General features: G+C 42.2%; 1 protein-coding gene across 30 annotated transcripts in view; it reads left to right on the top strand.

Moving 5' to 3' along the window:
• The window catches only part of MAGI1 (membrane associated guanylate kinase, WW and PDZ domain containing 1), a 329,783-nt gene that overhangs the window by 161,250 nt on the left and 145,865 nt on the right, over positions 1-22,668 (top strand). For all 30 annotated transcript variants that reach the window (XM_063164965.1, XM_063164949.1, XM_063164967.1 and 27 more), the window contains exon 2: positions 1,261-1,377. In XM_063164965.1, the coding sequence (XP_063021035.1) occupies positions 1,261-1,377 (117 nt within the window). The remainder of the gene's footprint in view (positions 1-1,260; positions 1,378-22,668) is intronic.

Below are 22,668 nucleotides of genomic sequence, written 5' to 3'. Positions count from 1 at the left end.
AACCATTCTGTGATTCTGCAGCCCCCAATGGTTCTGTCCTACAAGTGCTTTTCCATCTCCCCTTGAATCTCCTCAATCAGCTCCTTGCCCCCACAGTGCTCTCCAGGGAGAGTGCACAGTCTGGGGCTCTTGTCTGTGATGATTCTAAACCAGGATCCTGCTTAGTTTTCCTTGGTGTCTCCCAGTCCTGGTGTTGGGAGAGGGAAGCAGTGCCCAGTCCCTGGGTGGCCTCAGGACATGTTGGAGGCTGATGTCCACCACAAGCTGCAGCATCCTTCTCTTGGTCCTTGGGTGGCAGCTGCTCCAGGCTTTGATCATCCTGCTTGCATTTCTCAGAAGATTTTCCAGTGTTTTTTTGTCCTTTTCATTTTAGAACAGAAGGGTTTCAATCCCTGTTTTTGCTCTTCAGTCAAATTAATGTCAGTGTTATTCCAAACTTGGAAATATTTTTGGGAAAAGACTTCATTAGGTTTCTGCAGTTCATATGTTCTGTTACAAAAAAGGGTTTGGTATTCAACAACTGGCAATGTTCATTAACAGCTACATTTCTTTTTCTTTTCTTTTTTTTTTTTTTTTTTATTTTATTTGTATGTTCTTTTTTTACTTTTGTTTTGTTTTCAACTCATTTATCATCTTTCACACTTCTGAAAGTGTTCAAACCTGAACAGGCAAATAGGCAAATAAACAGATTTAGGTGAAAAGCATTGGATATTGTTTTTTTGTTTTTAAGGACCTTGGGTGCTCTTAACTCATTAAATCAATACTTTTGTAATTTCTGCTGTGTGTAGGATGGATACCAGTGGAAAGTATAGCACTTGGTTGATTTTTTTGCCATGTTGAGCTTTATTAGTAGCTCCAATTGGAGCAGCTTTTGCCTTCTGTCTCTCCACCCCTCTCACCCTCCAGAGACTTGCAAAAGCAATACCTTTATTATTTTTCTTCTTTTTCCTGTCATCTGTCTCCATTTGCTCGGACAAATAAATGATAAACAGGAATGATGATCTGTTTAACACCACAGGAAGAATGTGGCATTATGAGACAAGAGAGACCTCTTGTTTACAGCAAGTTATTTTTGGTAATTAGCCATTTGTAGAGGAAGATGAGCCTCTGCTCATAAAGTCAGCATGCCATAATTTAGGGGGCTCTGAATGGAAATCTACCATTTGCCTCAATTGGAAATGGTAATTGTGTGCATTTAAAAATGAATAAATGGCTGTTGCATTTAGAAATAAATAAATAATGGATTTTTTTCCCTTGCAGGGGGCCGACTGACCAAGGATCTGAGACATTATCTCAACCAGAGGTTTCAGAAGGGGTCACCAGACCACGACCTGCAGCAGACCATCCGGGACAACCTTTATCGCCACGCTGTGCCTTGTAAGTTGTCACCCTGGTTTTTTTAAGTTTTTCTGATGTTTGCACTCTTGTAAAGAACTTTCTCGCACACTTTATGTAAATAACGTATTGGTTTGCATTCTTTTATGGAGGAGGAGAAATTTGATGGACTGTTGGTTTGTCCAGTGTCATTGGAGAGGTGGCACTGTCACCCTCCAATCCACTGTCACTTTTGGAAATTTATAAATGTTGGAATCAGAAATTAGAAGTGCTCTTTTAACTTTGGGAGAGCTGTGTGTGCTCGTTGTGTTATTTTGTGTTCTGTAGCGCCAGTAAATGACAAACCTTGCCCTGCTGCACTCCCTGGGGCAGAATATTGTGGGAATCTTTAAAATCAGAGGGTTTTGGGAAAGCTGCAAAAGGCAGGCCTCAGAGACAGCAGAACTGTGATTAGAGCTAAGCAGTAGCCATGAGATTGGTCAACAGAAAAATTATGTAAGTAGAAAAGTAAGGACAAATGGAACAATGGTCTGTGTATTAATGCCTGTCTAGGATATCTCCCTAAGCTGCAGAAAAGTTTATCTAGTGAGATGTTAGGAAGTTTCAAGCTTAACAATGGAGCTCTGGGCATTGTGTTTTAAGGCTTACAAGCAGGTATTTTATTTGAAATAAGTAAGCATTGTTTTAACCAAAGGTACCTGTGGTTATAGTGATTGGATGGAACTACTGTCAATGTGCTTTTGCTTTGTGGGATTGGTCAAAAAACTTATAAAGTGAGTTGTAACATTAAATTCTTGGTCTGCTGCCTGGGATGTGAGCTGGTGGCATCTTCCCATTGTCATAACCATGTAATGAGAGTGATGCTGGAAAATAAAACAGCTCAAGGCATGTTCCTAGCAGTCCCATCCTGTTGGTGATTTGTACACAGCCCCCAACCGATGATAGAATTCCATCTTCATTTTTGGGGCAGCCTTCCTGTGGGGGAGACTGTTTGCAGTTTGGGCAGGCTTCCATGTGTGACAGCAGATAGGGTTGAAAAGGAAAATGATTCATCTCTGAATGAGGCTTTTTTGATTACCTTTTTGGAGCAGTTGATGGTGTGGTGCAAGCCTTGTGATGCCTGCTTTGGAGAAAAGCCCTAAAAAAAACTGCCATGAAGTGATTGCTTGGCTTAGTTTATATTAATATCAGAATGGTGAATGTTGCTTATTGGTTTAAAACCTATGAATATAAAAGAGGCTTCTATTTTTATTTCCCGAGCAGAATTTTATTTCTGATGCTTGTTTAACTTGTAGAATTGAACAGCATTTTATGGCTGGGTGCCATTGTTGAAGGCATCTGCCACTGTTGGAAGGTCATCCTTGATTCATGCAGGAGATAAGGAACAGGAGTTAGCAAAGCTGAGAAAGAAATGCTTATTTTCACTCAAAAAACCCCAAACAAACAAAAAAACCCCCCACCCAATACACAACAACAAAACCTAAAACAAAAAACCAGACCAAAAACCCCAAACAAGCAAACCGAACCAAAACAAAAAACCCCAAACCAATTGAAAAAAAGACAAAAGAAAAAAAAAAAAAAGCAGAAGAAAAACTAAGATCTCTGAAGCATGGTAGTCCTTAGAAGGTCAGAATAATTACTAAAATGAGATTGTCCTTGGCATTTTGGGAAGATATAGAAAGAGTGTAGAGTGATCATCCTTTGTTGTACCTCAGTTTGACATTCTCCAGGTGGCAGGGGACACTCTTCTAAGGAAGAGCTTTTTTTCCTTAATTTGGCTGAGCTGTGGAAATAATGATATGCCCTTTAGATCAGGCTGGAATAAGTAAACAGCTTAGTTATAGATACTGAGATAAGCAGCAAAATAATTTGAGGATTTCTGTCTCGTTGTGAATCAGAGATTGTTTATCCTGGTAGACTTATATAAATATTGAATAATTATGCTGCAATTCAAAAATCAGTATTTGCCAACAAATATCACATAGTGGTACACACAGTAGTAGTCATTTTCAGTCTAAGTGTTGCATGCAGGAGGGCTGTGTAAGACCAGTTAAAATTGAGTGGTAACACTGACAAATGTTGATTCTTCAAATGGCAGATGCTGTTATAACACCATGGAGTTTATGCTCATTTTATCAGTGAAAAGCACGAAACAAATTATGTTTAAACAACATAAAAGGACATAAAGAATAAATATGGATTACTGTTTACTATTGAACACTTCCATTTGCCATTCTGTCAATGTGAAATATGATTATTTTTCAATCACCTAACTTGGCAGGCTGCAGATTTTTAGGGCATACTGCAAAAAGTGCCTTGCAGGAGAGCACGGGCAGTGCTAGGCTTGGGAGATGCAGTGTTGTGATACTAATGCCCTTCTGCCTATGTGTGATATTTCATTTCCTAAAACAGCAAATAAAGCAAATGAGTGTGAGTTCTGGGGAAACATTTTGCACGTTACCAAGGTTACATTTTGAAATGCTTTCCATTGATTCCTTTATCTGATTTATTGAACTTGATGGTGAGCTAAGCTGCTTGGTCTTGCTTTTGATTTAAAATTAAGAGCAGTGAAAGTGATTCCTGCCTTTTTAAAATAGCTGGGGGAGATGTGGGTTGTTGGTGTATTAATAAGAGCATAAGTACTTATGTTTCACTTATGAAACAAGTGGAAAACCTGAGAAGTGATGTTAGTTATTGTGTGTCTCCACACTTTTTAAATTGTTGGGCAGGTACCATTTAATTTTTGCTTCATTTACTGTGGGATGGCATTAATGGTAGCTTTTAAGAATGATGCTAATATTCCTGTGTGGCTTGGAATGAGACTGCTACATGGTGGTTGGGATGCTTTACAGGTCTGGAGATTAATCTGGCTGTATGCTCATATTTTTATTCCCTGGTACACGTGACCAGTAAATCCAGAGCCCTGGACCAATCTCTAGTGCTAATGGATTATGAAGCCTTGTATTTTGAAAATGGAATTCCCTGATGCTTATGTGGTAAACACAAACAAGAACACAAGGTCACTTGGACTGAGCATGCTTGGCCTGACAGCTGCTTTTTATTGCACTAATATAAGGGCTAAATGAAGTGATAATTAGTAAATGCAAAATGGAATAAGGTGCTGTTAACCAGTTATTGCCCAGAAATTCTGGTGAGAATAGTTTGTGATTCAGCCTGGACTGGTTTGGTGCAGGTGGTGAGAAAACCCAGAATGTTTCTGTTTTCCACATAGCCCCGTGCCCATCGTGTGAAGTCGTGACAGCTTTTGTAGAAGCCAGAGGTCAAGCAGAAGGAAGGGAAGATGTAAGATGCTCGGCTCAACCTCATTATTTTGTAATGACATGCTGATTAAGCATCATTTAGATTTTTTTCTTTAAGGGAGTTGGTTAAGAGTTTGATTTATTTTCTGGTGAACCCATCAGGATGAGTGAGATCAAGTCAGCTCCCAGGGACCATATGAGCATTTGCCTGTATGGGTGACACAGGATGGTTTCCTGAGAGATCAGAGGGTTTTATCCCTAAATGTGTGAACCATCATAAACAAGTGAGACCTTGAAATGGACCCACAGGTGAAGTATTGTTGAAATAAGTTGGCAAACCACACAGACATTTCTGCAAACTGAATTCTTCCCCTGCTCCCCAGTGCCATCTGCCCCTCCAGCACACTTCCCCCGAGTCCTCATCCCCTCAGCTCCCAGCTCCCCACTGAGCTGATTTCTTCCTGCAATGCTCTGTAGTAAACAACAGCTGTGACAGGATTCCAGGTGGCCTCCAAGTTTGGTTGTTGTGAGTCTCGAGTGCTCTGCTGTTCCTATCACACCAAACCCACGGGTTTATTTACAGAGCCAAGGCATTCTCCTCTGACTTTGCAACTTGAGCAGCAGCATGAGCTAGGACAAGGAAGAGAGTCAGGGCACCTATTCATTTATTTGGGTGGTGTATAAGTGGTTATAAAGCCATGCTGCAATGGACAAATCTTTGGAAGAGTTAGTGTAGTTCAGCTTTTACTTCACGTGAACCACCACTGGGCTGTCACTCCCTTGACTTTCTTCCTGAGGCTTTCATTTCATTGTAAACTTCACCCAAGCCTTTACTGTGGAATATTTTTGTCTTTTGCTTAAGAAAAATCAGGATTTTAGAACTTGAGCAAAGTTATTCTCATAGATGTTCAAATGAGTTGCTGTTTTCATTCCTGGCATGTAGTTTCCATCATCAAAACTAGACAAAAGTCCATCAATACATCACCCACATTAGTATTATGTTGGTCCAGTCTCTAACTATCCCTTTTCCTTCTTTTGTTTGGAAATACCACATTTTTCCTGTGTTTTGATGTGCCTCGTGAAGGGGATCAGAAATGATGTTTTGTTTTGGGGTAGTTAATGGCTCCATTGAGATTGAGCTATATTGTGATATTGTGAGATGGCAGCAATTCCACAATTACCCCTTGGCCATGCCTCTACCAGAAGTGCTTTGACTGATGCAAAGACCTGGTCCACACCTTACTTTCAGAGTGGATTTCACTTACTCCAGCTCAATTTTGCCAGCCCAAACACTTGAGAGCAAGAGGGAAGATTTATCAATTGTGTGAGGCATCTTGCTGGGGCACCCTGTGCCACATTTGAGTCCATCTGTGCTCACAGAACTTATGTGATTTGGCTGGGGGTCAGTTATGCAGTGTGGTGAAATTCTGGCTTTAGGTTTCAGAGGATGTTTCTAGGAGCAGGACTTACCCAAACAGGATTGTTGTGTGTGAAAATTCACCTGTGGAATTTGTTGTATGTGAAGATTCACCCAGTGGAATTTGTGATTAATTGGAAGTTCATGTAAGAGTATATCCATTAAATAGGTGTTTCCAAACAGCCCTGCTGGGGATATCTGTGCAAGAGTGTTTATTGAGAAAGGTATGAGATAGCAACTCACTTTAAGGTACTAAAGCAGCAGCCTGCCCCAACCACTGCTCACAGAAGGCTGAACACCCAGGATTGTCTTCGTCTTTTTGAAATGATGGCAGAGGGTATCTGTTTATTATAAACATTCAGTACTGGCTATTTGTGCTATACTCAACAACCTAGCAGCTGTTTTCTTTTCAAAGTGCATCATGAGGAATCAGAAAGATGATACTTCCATAAAAGCTTATCTCAGCATGTTGTTTGATTTTGGGGTTTTTTTCCATTTACTTGATTCTCCACTTGTTTCAGTCCTGTGTGGCATGCAGAGGCAGCTGTGGTGGGTCTGGTGTCTGGACCTTTACTTGCCAAAGCAAAATACCTGGTGCAGACTGACTGAAATAACATCTAATCCTATTTCAGTGCAATTCCTTTCCTTGCCAGGCTGCAGTCTTCAGAAGCAAAGCTCTGGAAGGTGCAAGATCTTTTTGATGGTAGATGAAAAGGCAACAGTGGCTAGCTTAGAGTTAAGTCAGACTAGACACTGTATGGCATTCTTCTTTTTATTTTTCCCCTTCTCTTCACAAAATTGGCTTTTAAAATGTCAGGAGTTCATCATTCAACAGTTGATTGACTTCCCCAAAACAAGTACATGTCCTGGGATTAACTGACTGGAGATCTGAATGTTAGAGATTTACCACTTCCATTCCTGCTGTCTGTTCTCTCACTTTCCCAGAGTTTGATCTGTTCCTGTCCTCAATTACAGCGCAGTAGCTCCAGCTGCTGTGCTTGGTTTTAGAGAGGAACATGGAGCAAAATGGAAAGAAATGGACAAAAATCAATAGTTTTAAGTGTGGAGTGACCTGTGAGGAGGCTCAGAAAAAGCCAACAACACTCAGACAGCTGGCTGGCCTGAGCTCTCACGTTTCACAGGGAAGTTTGAGAGTTTCTGTATTCCAGGTGATCTCCTGGTGCAAAGGAGAAGTCTCCTTTCAAAGCAAAACCTATAATACTGAACAACAGAACTACACAGTTTTGATAGGACAAACTTTAGTAAGTGATTATAGACTGCACATTGAAGCTTATTCTCTGAATTCAAGATTTTCATGGGTAATTGAATTTCCAAAGGGCAGTCTATAAGCAGTTCTGTGCATAACTGCCATCATCTGCAGGTAATGGAGGACTGGAGGGGCTGAATGGGCTGGGGTGTGATGAAACTCCTGTCAAATCTGCAGACTCAGGTGATTTCCCAGGATAGTTTTTAAAGTCCTATAGCTCTGGTTCCCCCATAAGTATTTCTGAACTTCAGAATGAATTGATAAAAGGGATATGCAAACCAGCTCACAGAAGGCTCTTTTCATTAGAATAGAGCATAAAAGTGTATCAGTATACTGGGAAAAATTGCTGAAGTGAAGCATAAAGACCTTTATGTTACAAATGAATGTGTTTTTACATGTGTGGATATTTGAGTTACAATTTCAAAGTTATTTTTAGTTACTAATTTTTATTAATGATAAACAGAATCACAGACAGTGCACATTAGTTTTCTTCCCAGGCAATAAATCATCAGTTTATGTACACAAATGTTTTTGAATTCTCAAAAGCTTTCCAGACCTGCAGCTGTATTTATTATCCAAGGACCTTTTGTTGCAGTTCCCTTCCTAGAGGTGTAATTCTGCTTTTGTAATGAGAAATAGTTGCAGGGTCCATGAAATATTCATTTGAAGGCCCACACTGATAAGGTGAGGAGCAGCAGACTTTTTTCTATCACATAAAAATAATTAATTTTTTACAAGATTTATGTTAGGAAAAAAGTTGTAATTACTTTTAAAATAGTGCCATTATCACTGGGTTGCAGCATATGGATACCAGCAGTATGTAAAAATAATTTTTCTTAAGAATGTTTGCTTGTGAGTTAATCTAACTCTGTATAATATGAGATATATTTCCATGCCAGCTAGTGTATACCCATTTGATTTTTCCTGTTTTCAGCTGGGACTGTATCCTGAGTACAATCACTGACTTTAGAAAATCCTTATACCTGTGTTCCAGAGAGTGCCAAATTGCAGCACTGTCCCCTGCAGTTTTCAAGGATATAATTCATTCGCTAATTAGTGAAGCAGATGTGTTTTCACTTTTAAAAGAGAGAAAAGTACCCTATTCTGAGCAACAGGGCCAATACTTCTGTAGTTTAGTTCCTTTCCATAGACAATAATTTTTGTTTAATCTAGAAGACTTCAGGACCTTTCTCCCATCTGGTCTGTCCTTTCAGATCAATAGCACATTTTGTGCCAGTCAAACCATTGTTTGGGGGTGGGTTTGTTTGTTTTGTTATTTAATTTTGGAAATAAAAGCACTTATGATGGCAAATATTGCTCCATCTGCTTCCCCATTTGTGAGGAATAGCTTTTTTGTGTTTCACTGTACACCCAGTTGGAATTGCATGGGGCACCAGAGAACAGCACAAAGCAGAGGAGCTCAGCCTGGGATGCTCTCCCATGGCACTTGCCAAAGGAGATTTGGGTAAGGACTGTGGGAAGAGATTACAGGGCCACTTTCCTTTGTTTTCTTTGTTGCTCCCCAGTGTACTTAATTTTGCAGGTTTTTCATTGCAGTTGCTTTGTGCTCTGGCAAAGCAGCTGCCAGTGGATATTTAGGTGCAGTGCAAACAATGTCTGTGCATTTGTTTTAAAACATAAAGGTTTCCAAGGTGAGAGTCTGGGACAGCAGAGAGTGAATCAGACCTGGGAGCAGGTACTGCTGTTTGGGGGTTGAAGGGGTGGAGATTAATTTTCCCACATTATTTACTTCAAAACTGCCTCTGTCCTGCCACAGTTTATCATATGATGTCCTAATTAGATCTTTGGTGATGGCTGCAGTGGCACAGCTTTAGATTTCTTGGCAGTTTGATTTCTTTTCAGCTATCACCATGCATCTGTTCAAGGGTTTCAGTGTATTGATTATGCTGCAAAGCAAGAGGATGAGTGCTCCAAGCAAAAGGATTGTTTTAAAGTGAGGTAAAACTAAATGTATAGCTGTTCTTTAACCTGTTTTTCCACTCACATTTGTATTTGGGCTTCACATTTGGTATTTCAATGATTAACTCCCTGCAGAAAGCACCCATCACTGTGCAGGTATGTTTGTGCTTGGCTGTGCTGGTGGTTTCACCATCACAGAACTCCTCTGTTTTCCATCAAATATGTCAGAGTTTAAAGAGGAGCACCTGTAAAAATCACATTGATTGGAGATTCCCCTGGCCCAGTGTGATCCCAGAGGAGGAGTTTCCTGTGTGATTCCCAGTTCTGCTCCCGTGGCAGTCCCTGAGCCCATGGGGGCAATGGCAGATGCCAGCTCCTGATGGTTTGATGGGCGTGAGGAGTTGTCACATCTCATCTTCAAACAGCTCTCCTTTCTTTAACATTACATGCTTCCTCACATCAGGCATGCTGTATTTGTCCTCTAAATCCTTTTTGTCTTTATTTCAGCAGAGAGGTGATTAGCCATGGAATAATTTATAAAGCTGTTTAGATTCTGCTAGCTGGTTTTCTTTGGGGAGAGTCATATCCAGTACCTTTACTGGGAATAACTCTGTAAATTCACTGATTTCCTTCCCCCCACCCCAAGTGAATAAGAGGGTAGAAAAAATAGAACAAATATTTGTATTTCTGCCCCTATTGAAGGAAAAGTAAATCTTTCTTATTAGTCTTAACAGTCTAGATGTATCCTTTTTTTATGATGTTCTCTTGAATAATTAGAGCTGTGAGTTATGAAGTCAAGATTCCTGGGTCATTGCCAGAACAGATTTATTTAAGGGGGGACACTAGCTCTCTGAATTCCTTTTAAAGGGCTTTGTTAATGTCCCAGGCTGCTCTTAATTAGTGATTTAAGAGGGAATACATCTGTTTCACTGAGGATTGTGAAAATTTTTATTTAAATGGAAATGCTTAATAAATGGCTCTTTAAAAGGCTAATGTATCTTCAAAATGAGGTGTGTATCACAGAGTAATCAGGTGAATAGTGATCTGGCAGTTCTTCTTGCATGGTCTTTTTCAGCTGAATAAGGAGGAAAACCTCATCAAAGACCTTTGGAAGTATCATCTGCTCTTGAATTGTATTTCATACTTCATCATTCATTCTCTACCTGCGCTTTTTCATTGAACTTTAGTTTTAACACTCCATTTACCAGGGGAGAAAACAGTAAACAGAGGTTGATGTTGGTGAAAGGTATGAAAAGGCTTATTAGAGACATTGATGATACTTTGTTTTTTACCTAAGACCACCATGGCAATTCAAGTACCAAAATTTAAAGTTATTTAATGGGACATCTGTTGTATGCTGAAAATGTGCAGGTGATCTTTGCTGTATTAGGGATTGGAATTGGCAAAGCTCAGAACAGAGGGGCTGGAGCAGATGCTCAGGGAAGGAGGAGCTCCACATTAAGAAGCTGCTGCTTTTCGTGAACTCTTCCTCGAATACATGAGGAGATAGCTATTAATAAACACAGCATTACCATCTCCTACTGTTCACAGGGCTTTTGAGTTAGCAATCAAAACCTTGAGACTATATATTTTGACTTTTTTCATATAAGTGTTGATTTATGAGCCCATCTCTCTTCATGTCTTTCTAGGGTATGTGTTTTTTAGTGTTTTCTGTTGTTCGGAGGAGGATCACACAGGAGAGCTGAAAATGTGCTTGAATAATGAGGTTATTAGCAATTTTCCTAAATCCAGATATGGAAGGTTTTCAGGAGAGCAGCAACTGTTGCCAGATGTGAAAGAAAATAATGGAAAACCCAGGAGGACACTGTCTGTGCAGCAGTAGGAAGGCTGGACTCAACAGCGGGGCAGAGCTGGACCCAGTTCTTCCAGGAATGTGAACATCCCATCACGTTCATAAATACCTTTCCCATTTTTGCATTTCCATAATTTTAAAGATCTAGATTACTGTCTCACTTAGCAATCCTCTGTGAAATTCCCAGTGTTTTCTGGAAGGGAAAAGCTGATGAGATGCAGTAGTGCAGCTGCTGTGTAACTAACCACACTGGAGAATCACACTGACAGACATTCAGTAAATTGCCCACATTATAGAACATTGATGATACCATTAAAGTGGTAAATTTAATATTATAGTTCTATTAGATTTCTCCCTCATTAACTCTGATCTGATAAACAACCTCCGGCATATTTTGAAGGTAATAATCACCTTACAATCACTCCTGCTCCTCTCTATCTGGCATTTCAAGCTCCTATAGATTTACAGCTCTTCTGTCATTTAATCTGTACTTACTCCTTTATTTCTCCTTTGAACTTGTGCTTACAGGCAGGCAAACCTTTTCTAGAAGGCCCTGGGCATGCAACTAACACTTCATAGCTAGAATAAAGTCATCCTAAATTCCATTCCTCAGATTTTGGACCAAATGGGTCTGAGAGAATGAAATTAGCCCAGTGTTCAGGCAAGCAGGATGCAGGCCTGCAGAGGTGTTTTAGGACTGAGCACTTTGTAAGGGCTGCTACTGGGGAATTTTGGCAGCAGTGGGTTGTGTTCTTGGTGTTATAGGTGGATAATGAGATGATTGGCTCTCACAATTAAGGGATGACTATTGTGTGAATTTAAAGAAAAGCTTTAGTGATGCATAATTATGTTACTGTGGTTTAGATGTCCTCTGTTCTCCCCACAGTTCCCTTTCCCCCCTGTATTGTTGCCATCAGACAGCCTGGGCTGTCCAGGACAGGTACAAAGAAGCTGCACAGGTGTCCCTGGCATGGGGCAGTTGGGAATGGAAAAACTTGGTGCTTAGGGGGTGAAGCATGGCAACACCTGAGCTCCAATCCAGTTACAAGAAAGCAGTTTCCACTGATAAATGGCACAGAAGAGCTGACTGACAGACTTTGGAGGGGTCAGGGCTGGCTGATGCAGCCCCCAGGGGTATAAAAGACTGAGCATCCAGCTTGAAAATGACCTGGCCATGTGGTATCCACGAGGGGCAGTTCCCAGCACTGCAAATTTTCCCTTATATAGTCCTTTTTTGTATTTTTGTCAAGGTTTAATAAACCTTTCTCAATTTTCAAAGTGTTGTTTCTCACGCTGGCTTTTGCAAGCAGGTATCAGAGCAACCTCTGCAAACTCTTGCTGGCAAGGGGGGTGGTAAAGAGGGGACCATGTGGGCACTGGGCAGAGCCAGGCAGAGCAGCCCTGCTGCAGCCAGCAGGGAGATGGAAGTGCTGAAGGAACCTTTGTTCAGCCATGTCTGTCTGGTGGAGGCAATTTCCACTCCTGAACATTAATCCTCCAGCAGCAAACCCGCAGCTTAACCAGGTAACCTTAGCTCCTCTCGAGTGGCAGGAGGCTTCCAAGGAGCCTCTTGTTTTCCTAAGTGAGTCATGGTTTGATCAGAGTGCTGTCTCGGGGAGAAGGTGGTTGTTATACATCACCTATCACAATGTGAAAGTGGAAAGCGACGCTGAAATGCTGACCCTTAATCTGAAGTGCACCATCTGTGTTTTATTTCCACATCTTGCTGAGTTTACAGTTATTTGAATTCACAGTTTGTTCCCCATTTGCTGTTCCCACATGGTAAGTGAATTGGATCCAAAATGTACTGATGAAAGAATGAGAACTCTGTTGCAGAGGTTTGTTCCTACCTACAAGAGTGCTCTATCTCACACTTTTTACACCCTGTGAGCTAAATCCCAGCTGTAAAATCTTGTCTCAAGATGGCCTTCTTTCATGGTGGGAAGCTGGGGTTACTGTAAGGACAAAGGCTCCTTTCCCCATCCTGAAGTGATTTGTGATTTGCTGATGACATTCAGCTCTAGAAAAGGTGGAGAGTTCTTACATCTGACAAAGCATTTGCTTTGCTGTTCCTGTAAATTTCTGTGGATGCTTATCTGGTAATAAGCTCTTGCTGTTGAAGCACCACTTTTATTTAGTAATTCTTTTCTGTTCATGTGAGCCAAAGTGTTTGATGCTAAATTAAGACTGGGTATAATATAATGATGAGAGCTGTAATTACAACTGTAATAGTTTTTCATGGTGCAACTTTGAACTACTCTGATTTTAGAATGGGCAAACAGCTCAAAAACAGGTTGAATTTCATTTATTCTCCTTTCCTTCTGTTTTTTCTACCAAGAGCAACCATTTTCTTAAGACATAACTAACTGTAAAAAAAAGATATAAAATTTAAACATGTCGTATTTCAAAAGCAAGCCATCAAAATGCTGAAGGCTGTATAAACTCAAATACCTTCTTTGGCTTTTGCTGCAGACCACACAAGCTCTGAGAAATTGATTACTCTGGTACTGGAATGGGCTTTCATGATACAGAAACAGAGGTTTGCATTGAATTTCTTTCTTTGTGTGTGGGACTCTTTTTTTTTTTTTTTTTTAAGAAAAAAAAAAAAAAGCCTTTAAACCCCAGATTAAAAATAAGTCATTTCATTGTTTCCGTTTTCCCCTCTTCTAAATCTTATGAAAGAGTTTCCATAAATGACTGGAGAGCTGCATCTCTGAATAAATCTAAAGTAAAATGCTCCATTTCTTTTTTTAATAAAGAGGCTTTTTTCTGGAATGTTCCATGTAGGTACTGCCTCATTGAAGTTTCATCTGGTTGAGAGAGTTTCAGTGTGGCTCCTGCAGATTTTTTTTTTTTATTTTGTGGACAAGGAATTCAGAGTAATTTATTTTCATATTGCAGTCTTCCAAATTTACTGAGTGCAATATTCTAAACCCAACATTATCAAAGGCTTTGGATTTCCCACAGCAGCTTTGAGTTGACCAGACATATACCCAAAAACAGTCTATGGCTCCAAGAGGCCAGTGTTGAAAGATCAGGAAGGTGATCTTGAGCAAAGAATTTTTGTGGGTTTTTTTAAAACAAGAGACATATAATGGGCCAGCACCTTGACCCAGCTGGTGTTTTCATGAAAATATGGATGTTAGATAAATTTAAGACTGTTTACAAGCAGTCCAATCTCCTGTTAGTGTGTGGCTATGTCTCCTATGAAGGTAATGCAAGGGTTGCTGGCTCAGTGATGTTTTGCCCTTACTTAGTTCAAGCACTTTTGAGTACATCAGCAAGAGCAGTGTCTGTGTTTGCTGCTGGGTTTGGGCTGGGAGAAGATGATATTTTCTCTTTCCTGGCCTTTCCACACAGGTGCTGTGAACCTGTGAGCTGTGTCCTGTGCCCACAGCTGGACAGAGCAGCTCTGCCAGCGATGCCTCTGGGCTGGTGGGGCTCCAAATTCTGCTTGTTCCAGGAGCAGAATGAGTGCTGCACCCCCTGGGCCATGGGAGCGGTGTCCCACCCTGCAGTGCCATCCTCGGCATTCCCATTCCCTGCCTACCTCCCTGCAGCTGCAGCATCCCTGGAGCTGTAGGGGAGCAGCTTTCCTTGCAGGGCTGGAGTCCCTCAGGGTTTCCAAGCTGCATCTGAGCTATCATGTCCTGTGAGATATGTGGAAAGCGTCCAAGACGGACACCTGCTGGCTCTGAAGCAGTCAAGTGCTTTTTCCAAAATATCTTTGCCTGGTTCTGGATGTTTACTTTTTAAAAGATACAGGCATGTGTTGGCTGTAAAAAGGGGGGTGGGGAAGTCATTGTTGCTGCTGTCACTAAATTCCCTGCAGACTTAAAAGGAAGATGAAAGTTGGTACTTTAAGAGAAACTCGAAGCCCTTGGGACGAGGACGGCAGAAAACAGGAAGATGCTCTGTATTCTGTCCAATTGCTTGCAGAAATGAGTGCTGTATCTCCTGCAGAGAGAGAGACAGAGCCAGGAACACATATTTGCATCGTTCCCCCATGCTTGAGCCTTGCTAACTAGGACAATACCATTTTGCACTTCCCTGGGCATATTTTCAAACAGCAGCTCAATGCAGGTGATAGAGGGGAAAAAAAAGGGTGAGGAAGAAAGAAGTGAGGGGTGGAAATCTGCCTTGTGGTATTTCACATCTCCAGTATACACAGGTGCTTTTTAATCCCTCTGGCCTACATATTCCACAGCCCCTAGGAATAGAGGAGTCGTGATGTAATGCTCTTTTCCTCACACTCGCAGCTTAAATACAGATGGAAATTGTTGTCATGTGTTAGAAATGTCACCAATAATATAAAAGGCAGGCTTCTGCATTCTCCCTTTTGCACTGTCAGCTGCTGCTGCCAGCTTATTCTTCCCTCTCAAACCTATTGTCATGTGGCAGAAACCCTGATGTAAGTAAGCCCTGTCCTCCCCCTGCTTATGATCCCTGCATTTTTTATTCCCCTCTGCTGCAGTGCTGAGGATCATTACATACCACGACTTAAAGACAAGACCTCACAAAGGAAGGATTAATCTTGTATTTGTGCTTGAATTTCGAAGGACTCAGGCAAGTGAGAATGTTCCGTTGTATTCTCTGTCCCTTTTCCTCCCCTGCCCTGTTTCCTAGCTGCCGAGGGAGGGATGAAAGGCAGCGATGGTGCGGGGCTGGGCGCGCGTTCGCCGAGCCGCAGGTCGGGATGCGAGGGAGGCTGCGGGGCTGGCAGCCCGAGCGCAGCCCGGGAGGACAGATGGACAGATGGCTAGTGCTGCTTTTTAATTCATCAAGCAGGCTTTACGTGGGGCCCGTTGGCGAGCGGGTGTGCTGCGAGAAGCGGGGTCAATGGGCACGAATAGGCTGAGCTCGGGAGCAGATGCCTGCCGAACAATGGGGCTTTTGAGGGGAATGCGGGAGGAAGCGTGGCGCGGGCTTTGTGCTGCCTCCGCATTGCAGGTTGGAATGGGGCAGCTCCGATTTAATGAAGTGCATTCCTAAACGTGCTCGTCAGCCCGGGCTGCGAGAGACAAGGGGACATGTCAGAAGGGGGCTTGTGGGGCCGGCGCTGGGGAGAGGGGGGGAGCAGCCATCCGCTGATGGATCGCCCCGAACAATGCGGGCTTAGTGCTTGGATGGGAAAAACCATCCCTACATCCCCGTGCATGTTAATGCGATACAGCAGGTGCTGCTCAGTGTCTGTCCCCGCATTGTCCTCGGGCGGGGAGGGGGCGGGAAGGAGAGCCCCGGCAGGGATGCGCTGAGCCCGGCTGGGAGCGCTGGCTCCGGGCGGAGCGGGAGCGAGAACGGGCCGGGGTCCGTGCCCCGGTGGGTGCCGGGCTCAGAGAGGCCGCTCACAGCTCAAAGGCATGGCAGGGTCCTTTTTTCTGTGAATATTCCCCCAAACTCAGCAGGTGTGAATCCCCCGAGAGCAGTCTGGGTCAGCAAGGGGGAGGCAGGAATGGTGTCTCGGTTGGAATTCAGCAGTGAAAGAGTTAAAAGGGGGGGGGGGTATTTTTTTGAGCTTCTCCAGAAATCCATCGATTGCGGATGAGTTGGGGAAGCTGTGTGAATGGCAATAAACAAGGTGTACAACATGCATAAAGCCAAACAAAACATCTATGTCTGCTTCTGTGTGCATCCTGCTGCACTGGCTGGATGGACCCTTCCTTTCTGAGAGTTTTCTGTCTAACTGAAGTTAACATCCCTAAACACTTACAGCCATGTTTGCCATGGCTTTTAATCCTTGAAGCGTTGGGGAGGGGGAGAGTGTACACAGTCAGTCATTATTGTATGTATTTCTTAATAAAAATACACCCATTTAATTGCTGTCATTGTGTTGTCTGCTCCCCTTGTGATTTGTGACATGCTATACTGTATTTGTCAGCAGAATGAAAGGGGTCTTTGTTCCTTATTCATATTATGGCCCACTGCATCTCTCAGTGAAAATGGAATATTTGCCTTTAGAGCTAACTTAGCTGGTGATTTGTGCCTGCTGTTACACTGGGAAGGATTTGCTTTTTTTTTGCTGTGAGTTTCAGAGGAATTTGCAAGCAAGGCTTGAATTATTTTGCTTATTAATTTTTACATATCCATGGGTTAATAGTGACGAAGGGTGATCAGCTTGTTTTGCCCACAGCTCAGGTAAAGAATGACCAGGGGCTGCAACAGCCTCACATATTGCAGCTGCCTCTCTGTGTATCCCTTTTCTGTGGATGAATGGCCAAGCTGACCATGAACCAGGATCATTGTGCACCTCTGATCATTTGCTGCTGTGTAAATTGCCAAAAAAGGTGATGAAAAATAAACTAAGAGTGTGTAATATGGACAAGCTCGTGTGTCTGCTCAAAGGCTGGCCAAGGCTGCAGATGAGTAAAGGCTGTTAGAGACTGGCCAGCTGTGGGAATGACTATTTGGGGGTGCCAGGGGCACTTGGAGAGCACTGTCGTGGCACTGGTGTGTTGGGTTAGGTTCTGTATCGTGTAACATCAACAGCATTATCACTGTGATCTATTTGCTGCCCTTGCTGTGGGTATCAGTCTGTGTGCCTGTCAGTGGGAATGGTTTATAGGGCAGCAGCTGGAATTGGCAGCCAAAAAAGATTTAAGGCAGCGCTTGCACAGACAATTCATAAGACTTCTTCTAGCATGGCTTGAATGTATGGAGCTTGTTTTTAAATTGAGCTGCCAGGTTCAGCAGCTTGAGCTTTATGTTGTTAATTATGCTTATTTTCTATTCTGCAGTGGCCAAGGAAAAATGAGCAGAAAATGCAAAGTCTGGCTCAGCCTGGGAGGCTGCAGTGTGGGCAAAGGGCTGCTCTGTCAGAGGGGCTGCCTCAGCAGAGGGTTGGGCTGTGAACCTGTTGCTGTTGTTGTGTGGCTCCTTCTGCAGTGTGGGAAATCCCATCCAGGAGGAACTCTGGTCTGGAGAGAGCGAGGGAGCTCTGGGAGGTGCAGAAGCACAGGGAGGGTTTTCTCCTTTGCCAGCTCATTTCCACTCATCCTTGTCTTCTGCTAAGTCCTGTCAGATGGGAGCAATGATGGATCTGTGTGGATCCAGGAGTGATGCTGCACTTCCTCCAGGGAAGCTGCTGTAATGTTTGTGAGCAGGAGCACAGGCAGCTGTTCCAGGAGCTCTTCAGCTCCTGCTGCTGAAGTGTTGCAGAGCCAGGTTTTGCTGTAATAGCAATAACCCTTTTGGGTTTTTTTAGCACACTCGTCTAATGCAGGTAATCCAATGTGAAATATGAAACTTGGAGTATATCTTTTGTCATTATTGAGAAGCCCTAGCACAGGTAAGGCTGTCATAGCAGTCAGTGTTGCAGAAAATAAAAAAAAGGCAGCAATGAAGCCATTAATTCAGCAGCAGAAGCTGATTGAGTAGTGTTGGGTTCCTGACTCTGCACCTGACAGTAACAACATTTATCTTGAGTTTCAGTTGTTTAAAAGTTCCTTTGCTGCAGGGAAGGCTCTTCCCTGCACTTTGGAGCTGTGCACAAACACCTTTCTGCCAGCTTTCCATCCTTCCCAGTGCACGAAGTCTCTACATGGTTGCACAAGAAATGCTTCTAAAACCAATGCACATCAAGTCATTTCATCCAAAAGGTGCTGGGTGCTGTGGTATTCAGTAGAGCTTATTCAAAATGTGGTGCTATTTTCAGTCAAGTTCTGCTAAATCCTGTCCTGAAATCCTCTGAATGTTTTGCTCTTGAATATTCTGGTAAGCATGATGACTGGTTCACTGTGTTAATCCCATGTGGTCTTTCTGTCTGCAGCTAATCCTGAGCTGTTGTTGCTGCTCTGCACACATGAGTAAGAGTCTGTCCCCCCCTCCTCTTGACCACATACAGTAGAATTCCAGCTGACTGCTGGAAAATAACAGATCAAATATGCTGCTCTTCCTTTTTCTCATCCTTTAGTGGGAGACTTGAGTTTCTTCTACTTGAAAGACAAAACCTAGAGAAGTAGGAGAAATATTCTTGGTCTGTTGAGCTCTGTCTGGGGGCGTGAACTGGCTCAGACTGTGCAGGATGTCTTCAGGAATCTCAGCTGTAGACAAATGTGGAAGAAAAAGCATGGTTAAAGCAAGTTTCCAAATTCACATGGATTGGACAGAATTTCTATTGCAATTTCACATTAATTAGAGATGAAGCTGGCAGTGATGACTAAAAGTACATATTTTTTCCCCTAAAATAAAGTAATTGGATTTTCCTATTTTTAGCCTAGTGATCTTCTATTTTTTATTGCTGAACCTACCTGTGGAAGATGGCGTGGCAAAATCTATCCCTTTCTCATGGAAAAAAAAAACCTTTTCCTTTGGGACAGTTAGTGTCACCTCAAAATTATCACTTGAGCATGTTTCAGGTTTTGGAGAAAAGCTTATGGAAGGAAGAGTGATAGTTTGATCTTAGGCTGATTCTCCCCACCCCCTCTGATTCTACCCATGGACAGACATTGTATCTCCTGATAGCCAGATTAGCATATTTGCATAAATATGTTAATATCCATATGGCCTATATTGCCATGGTTACATGGCATGTATGTACCTGGTGTGTGTGTAATACAAATGCTTACACTTGCTTTTAACTACAAACATCAAAATGTCATGAACAGGAGAGTCCATGATAACCAAAGTCAAAGTTTTTCTCAAAAACTATGTAATATTTAGTTGATGTAAAATATCATGAACACCCACTCTTTTCCTTGGAAGAGATTGAATTTTTTTTCCTTCTAAAATAGATTTTCAAAGGATTCATTAAGAAAATGAAACCCAAGAAGAAAAATAGTTGACCCAGCAGTTCGAGGCCAATGAGGCAATTACCCTATAAATTTGTGTCAAGTCAGCCCTAAGTGAGCTGTGCCTAAATGACTTTTTTATATATATTTTCTGAAAATGTTCCATATTGAAGTAGGGAAAAAAAACCCTGCTAGATGAATAATGTCATTCTGTCAGCAACTGGAATATGGCTGTGGATATCATTCACTGTAGAGAAAATAGCTTGTTGCTTTGCCTGCCTAAACAGAGGTAGTGTCCCACTACCTGGAATTTGCAGTGTTACCACCCTCTTTGTTGGCCTGAGGAAACACTCAATCCATTGCAGATTGGAAATTTTAGTTTGTGGGGGATTTTTTAATGTGTTTTGTTTTCATCAGGGTACAACACTGCCTGTTATTGCATGTGAAGATGTGGGCCAAGCACACAAAAAGTAAAAGCTCTGAAATAACTCTGTGAGATTGTGATATAAATGGGAAAAAAGTTAGATTTGCTCCTTTTCCCCCTGTGTTTGCATCTTCTTTAAGCACAGGCTTTCTAGAAGTCTTTGGTAGGTTTATTGAGAACTCTCTGGTGGTGATTTTAAACTCTAATTTAAATGAATGTGCAGCAGCTGAATAATAGCCATGTAGAAGGTGCAGTTGGAAATGCAGTTCTGTCAGCACTGCCTGGTGATGAGCAGTGTGTCACTGCTGTGATGGCAAGCTGACAATTCAGCACCACAATGCAGACCTTGGTAAGGGTGGGGATGTGACTGGGGGAAAAAAACCAACTCCTCTTCCTGATTATTGCATGGACCAAAGCAAGAGCCTGAGGATTGAGACATCCTCTGAGGCTTAGACTGAGGATCCAAGTTCTTTTCAGCAGCAGAAGCTGGAAATGGGCTGTAGCAGAGTATGTAGTGCTGGTTTAAGGTGTCTATTGAATGTAGGTTAGTGGACAAGTGTCCGGTGTTGACAAAACAATAGTTTAACTTGTGAAAATCTGTCATCCTAAACTCCAAAGGGAAACCAAGGGTTTGCATTTAGATACATGAGTTAAAACCTTGCCTTTTCTTCCTCAAGACTTGATTTTGTTTTTTTGCTGGTGAAGATGAAGTCAACTCAGTTTGAGTCCTAATCAGGAAGTGATTCAGAGTCTGTGCTCATTAAATCCTTCCCTTCACTCCTGGGACTGTCACGGAGGATGTCACACATTACCTGCTGATGAGGTGATGTTTTGTGAAGGAGATGAATGTCCCAGAAAGTATTCTCACAGTGGCAAACCACTGGGAAGCTGGAAAGGGTTTAGAAAGCCACAGTGAGGCTAGAATACTTGAGCTGGTTTTATCATCACTCTGTTAAGCAGCTGCTTACCCCTTAGAAAGAACTCATCTTAGTTACATGTGATTTGGGGGACATGAAGGTTGAGCCCTGCTGTCCTCATTATTTGAAGTTTCAGATTTTCTTTGGGTTATTAGGGCACAACACAGAGCATTTAATTCCCCTTATCAGCTCCTTTAGCGATCGTTTGATTGGATGGACCCTTTTCAATTTTTTTCCATTTTCCTCTTTCTCATACTTCATGGATTCTATTGTTTTATTAGTTCACTGGCCTTTCTGGGTCATTGCAGTCTGAGTATTCTGACTTTTATAAAGGTCTTGGTGACTAAATATTAGTGACCTCTATTCATCTTCCCTTTGCTTCTCCAAGGCAGAGCAGTTTGATTTTGAGCTGCTCTGGGTTACAGTATCAATGAGTTCATTGCATGGGGAATCAAACCTCATTTCTTCTCCACAGATGAAGGTGTCCATTCAGTACATTGAGCTGCAGAGTTTCTGTGTCAGTGTTTGGGTAATAGAATCCCTACAAAAGAGATGGAGAGAAGCTAGACCATGGAGCTTCCCCAGCCTAACTAAAATAATGTATCATCACACAATTAAAGGAATATTGCTGGATTCACAGCAGTTCTACCAAAGTCTAACAAGCTGAGCACGATTGACTTGAATTTCCAAATTATATATGAGGAAGTGGAAAAGTTGCCACTAGCTGCATTGGGGAGTTTGTTATACCAACAGAAGCCTTTTTGCAAAATTCAGCTTTGTGTTGGCAGGCTTGTGTTTTGAGGCATTCCTTCTAGGGCACCATCTATGAGGCATTTCTCCAGCTCAGACTCTGCCTGAGGAATGAATAGACATCTTCCTGTGGAGAATTTGAAGTTGAAGGTTAGGAATGGATGCTGCCACAACTTGAACATTTTTGCACATCATATTTGCCATTATCTGGGCAAGTCTTGTCAAATAATGTGTAACATAGGAGCTTTCCTCTTGTTCAGTCTTGCTTTCTCCTTCTGATAACCCTCTGCCTCATTTGTTACTCTCCGCTGCTCTCTAAGTGAAGTGAGAAATGGGTTTTATAAAGGAAATAAAAAGGTCTGACTTCAGGATGTGGAAGAGTTCTTGAGAAATACCTACAAAAACAAAGAGAAACAAAAACTGTCTGAGCAACCTGAACTGCAGGCTTTGGTAGCTCAGAAGTGCTGTATTTGGGAGACTGTATTTTAGCAGGTATTTTTTCCATGTTTACTGTTGCAGTGCTTTTTAAAAGGCAGGGAGGAGCAAAGGAGCACCCCAAAATTTCAAAGTTCTATCTTCCTCCCAAAGCCCTGCCTTGAAGCTCTCAAGGAGGGTCAGAGAACGACTGTGGGAGATTTTACCCATAGTATTTAAAGTTTGGGAAATGGAAATGGGAGTCTCTGAAAGGAGAGGCTGATAATGGAGTGTGTGAAATGGCTTTTCAGGTGTTGCTGTATCTGATACATGCAAAGCTTGCACTTTCAATGCAAGGGGAGATTTGAATGCTGCCCAAAAGTTGCTTTCATACATGGAACTCTTTGCATCTCTAGCTGCAAATG

Source organism: Melospiza melodia, chromosome 10, assembly GCF_035770615.1.
Source record: "Melospiza melodia melodia isolate bMelMel2 chromosome 10, bMelMel2.pri, whole genome shotgun sequence".
NCBI lineage: Eukaryota > Metazoa > Chordata > Aves > Passeriformes > Passerellidae > Melospiza > Melospiza melodia.
The sequence above is the reverse complement of the archived record's forward strand: the minus strand, read 5'-3'. Positions and strand labels throughout refer to the sequence as shown.